Raw genomic sequence first — 4,386 nt, 5'->3', positions numbered from 1 at the left:
CCCCCCCCCCCCCCCCCCCCCAAAAAAAAAAAAAAAAAAACCCAAATAGATATGGAGGGAAGTGAACTCCCAAAGAATGTCTTTATCTGATATCTTCTAGATTTGTTTATCTCAATACAGCATGCAGCGGAAGCAAAGGAAGAGTCTGCAGTTATCCCTGAAACTGTTCATGATTCTGAAAGCAAGGTATCTCCTCATAAATCCAGTTTTGTGATATTTTTCTCCTCAATTCTATTAATTGGAAATATAACTTTATTCATTCATGTCCTCTATTATATCTCCAAATCCAACTTACCATACCACTTGATTGCCCGAGTTGTTTGTTAAATACCTAACTATTCAATAAAGTGTCATTCTATTTCTTTTTTTGATTGGTAAGTTACACACATACCTAGTGGGTCTTGAACCCATGATCTCACCCTCCAACCAATTATTATGGGCTCCAATTAAGCTATAGCTTATTGGCATATTGTCTTATTATTTCTTACAAATATCATTGTGTTATGGATATGGTATGTATGTTTCATTTGCTAATAGGTAAAGATAAAGATAAATATTTGAAAGGATTGAAGACAACAAAATGAAAAAAGTTGAAGAAGTGCACCATTTGTAAATAGGATTGAGGAAGAAGAGACAGTGTATAGCTGTGGGCAATTTTTACCTTTGAGATTGTGAAAATGACCAAGATTTCGTTTTAGTCTAATAAAATTCTAGTCTAGGGTGGACCAAGTCCATATTGATTGATATTTTTAATATAAAACTTCTATATACAAAATTATAGGGTGGGTGTGGATGAGGGTATGCAAATATTATGTTGACTACTTCTAGTTGGGCATTCAACTAGAAATAGTCATTTAGGACATATGAATATATCTGTGGGGAACGGTAGTTTGTGTGTGTTACATTCTCAAGTTTTACTATGTGTAGTAGCTTTGACTGAATTTAAGTATAAATGACACGAGAGTGTGTGTGTGTGTGTGTGTGAGAGAGAGAGAGAGAGAGAGAGAGTTAAGATATGTTTTCCATCATCAGCCTTCTCTTTTTCCAAAGAGGAGAGGGGCATTTTCCAAAGTTTCTAAATTCTCTTGGAATCTTAAATTACAACATCCCTTGGTATCTTTAGGGGAATGATGCATCTGAAAATACTGAGGGGTTATCAAAAGAAGAGTTGGGTCGCCTTGTTGCTTCTCGCTGGACAGGAGAGAATACTGAGAAACAAACTGAAGAAGTTGATGCTTCAAAAGATAAAGATCATGGAGGCCATGAGGAGACACCTGAGGCCACACATGATGAGGAAGATGATGGCTATGCTTCGGAAACAGATGATGACAACCAAAGATATGAGGATGACGATATGGAAGATGAGGTAGATGAAGAATTTAGAGAGGAGGATCATTATGATTCTGGTTCATACAAATCTGACTCAGACACTGAACCAGACTTGTCAGGTTTGCTACAGTTTGTTCGTGGTGAATTTGTTATTTGCGCTTCCTTTAAAAAAATAAATAAATAAAATCAAGTTGTTTTTTATAATGATACACTCCTAATTTTTTACTAACCAAATTATCTTTTAGATATAACAACCCCAAGTAACCCATCTTTGTTGGAGAAGATACAAAAAACTGTACACAACATTCTACGTGCTGTTAATTTATTCCAGACTCCGGTAAACCAGACAGGTATAACCAAAGTTTTATGCTATATTCAGTTACTAAAACTGGAAATAAGTGCAAGGAAATGGCTTATCTGTTTCATTTTGGCTTCTTTAGAGGCTGCTAGTGTACGCAAAGAATATGATGATTCCAGTGCCAAGTTATCTAAACTTCAGTCAAGAATATCAAGTTTGTCGCAGAAGCTTAAACAAGATTTTGGTTAGTACATAATGAACTGTGTCTGTATTTATGCTGTAGCTTTTGTCTTCATTGTGAGAAAGTTGGTTGTTAGCTTGCTTCCATATGCTAAGCTCAGATTTATTATTGCAGGGCCAGAGAAGGAATTTTATTCATTCTATGATCGTTGCTTTGAGAGCAAGCAGAACAAGTTACAAATTTTGTCTTAGTCTAATAGTTTATTGTCTTCATGATATAATGGGTTTTTAAGTACATTGCAATACTGTTTATTTTCAATTTTTTTAACATTTGGGCAATAAAAAAATCTTGGTTCAGGTATGTTTACAAAGTCTGCCCATACAAACAAGCTTCCCAGGAGGAGAGTCATACTACAACTCGTTTGGGGTTGGTATCTCTTACATATATTCTCCCTTACATTTCTAGGTTCCCTGGTTCTTTTTGTGTGTATATATTTTGAGGTGATATTTTAGGTAAACTGGAAGAAGGATCTAAACAATATTATCTAGGTATCATTTGTTGTTTATTTCTCTGTGTGTCAGCAATATTTTTTAATTTATCATTGTTAGTTCTTCCCGGGAGATCTTTGTCAGAGACTTTCAATGCGTCTTAGCTGTTGAACCAATCAGTTTAATTCTAGATTGATATCCATGCATCAATAAGAATGCAACATTGAACAATAAACTTATGACATAATTGTGCCGTTTCTCAGTTGGTTACATCTCCTGGAATGGAGCACAAATAAATGGAACCATTCTAATGCATACAGACCACCTTATCTTGTTGGTTTGCTCTCAGTAGAGTCATGGCCAGTTGTCGTTGCTTCTGATACTCTGTTATTTTTGTTCTAGCACTTACTTTTGGAAATATTCAAGGATATGGATTTGTCATATTTGTATCTGATATACATTGTGTACATGTGTGCGCACACAAACACGCTCACGGACGCAACGTCCCTCTAGTCGCTGTGACATCTCTCTCTCTCTCTCTCTCTCTCTCTCTCTCTCTCATGTTTTTTATTCTTTACTGAATCAGCTTACTTGCTGTTTCTTTTTCTCCATTTCTCTTTGCGTCATAGGCGCTGGGACAAATTTGAGGATTCATACCGAGTCATGATGTTTTCAAATGGTGACAAATGCTGGAATGGGCCTGATAGAAGTTTGAAGGTACTTATTCTCATGCAATTAAGTTGGGTCATGTTTTTGTTTTCTTGGTGTAAAATGCCCTTTTTTAAAGGGTTAGTGAGGTTGTGGCTTTCAGTGGTTGCTTTAGCTGGCAGACCATGCTTATAAGAAAAGGTTGTTACTGTAGGCCACCAAGTTTTACTAGAAGTGCCACTGAAAAGAACTAAATGCCCTTTTTCTTGATATCTCCCTGCAATTCTCTGTGTTGATTTACAGGTCAGGCTAAGATGTGGACTGAAAAATGAGGTTGCTGATGTAGATGAACCAAGTCGTTGCGAGTAAGAATTGCTATCTTTTCTCTCTCTCTCTCTCTCTCTCTCTCTCTCTCTCTCTCTCTCTCATTGTTAATTTTGTCATGGCAGATATGTGGCATTGTTATCTACCCCAGCTCTTTGCCTAGAAGAAAAGCTTAAGGTATTTTTTTCTCAATCCTAAATAATTTGCAGTGTTTGTCGCTTCTCTCCTGCACTAAATCCTAATGGGGGAATGGGTAAACAATGAAATGTGACAGGAACTGCAACATAAACTAGAGTTGATGAATAAAGAACAACCACAAAGCCACGATGAACTTTGAACTTTCTGGATGGATTCACCCTCGAATGGATTAGAGTAAGCTGACTGGTTAAAGTGATCATTTGATAATGGGAAAACTATCTATTCAATGTCCAAGGTTAAGAGATGTATAATGCGGCTTTTGGGCAGGTAGTTTGCAAAATATTAAGCGCAACGTTTGAAGTGGACTCCTGAAATTTTTCTGTTCGGGAGCACACTTGATGTGGCAGTTGTTTTTTTTGTGGGGGAGATGGATTGAGGTTTAGCCTTGGGACTTGGGAGCCCTCATTTCAAGTTGGGCTTAGCTAGACTCGTCTTGATATTCATCCTGAGTTATATTCTTGAATTGAGGTTAATTTAAGTAATAGTACTAAGTAATACTGAAAGTCAAGTATGATTGTTGCACAAAATGATACATCTAGTGCACAAAACTTCACCAGCAAGCAGTCTTATCCTTAATTTTTTTGGAGTGGTTGATTCCGAGACATGATAGTTCCTTAGTATTATTAGTGATGATAATCAGTGGAAAGCACTTTCATTAGTTGAATCTTTGTTTTTTCAAGTGTAACTGAGTTCAAATATTTTAAAATATATATATCATTGTGGGGGATCAAGATTCAGAAGTGGTATTAGATTTAGGAAAATGTTAACCAGCGCTATGTGATACCCTTTAAAGATGAGTTATTGTGAGGGTCAGTTAATAATTAATCGGGGGCAAAGTTTAGTTACAAAATTGATTGTAGTCTAAAGTTATAACCTTACTTAATATCTTTTTATTGGATATGAATTTTGACAAATCTATC

The 4,386-nt window shown here is 36.1% G+C and overlaps 1 protein-coding gene across 2 annotated transcripts; it reads left to right on the top strand.

The window, feature by feature from the left end:
* Nucleotides 1–120: 120 nt before the first annotated feature.
* Nucleotides 121–4,042, top strand: LOC136069761 (glucosidase 2 subunit beta-like; the record flags this gene model as incomplete). 2 transcript variants are annotated; one of them, XM_065778630.1, is given in 11 exon segments in its annotated part: nt 121–186; nt 1,124–1,448; nt 1,575–1,679; nt 1,770–1,871; nt 1,983–2,040; nt 2,166–2,234; nt 2,926–3,013; nt 3,248–3,309; nt 3,394–3,445; nt 3,543–3,640; nt 3,734–4,042. In XM_065778630.1, coding segments are annotated over 10 exon segments (990 nt in total), but the record flags the coding sequence as incomplete, so codon positions are not given.
* Between the last annotated feature and the right edge of the window lie 344 nt (nt 4,043–4,386).

This window comes from Quercus suber, unplaced genomic scaffold (assembly GCF_002906115.3).
Source record: "Quercus suber isolate HL8 unplaced genomic scaffold, Cork oak 2.0 scaffold_188, whole genome shotgun sequence".
NCBI lineage: Eukaryota > Viridiplantae > Streptophyta > Magnoliopsida > Fagales > Fagaceae > Quercus > Quercus suber.
This window is presented reverse-complemented; position numbering and strand designations above follow the sequence as displayed.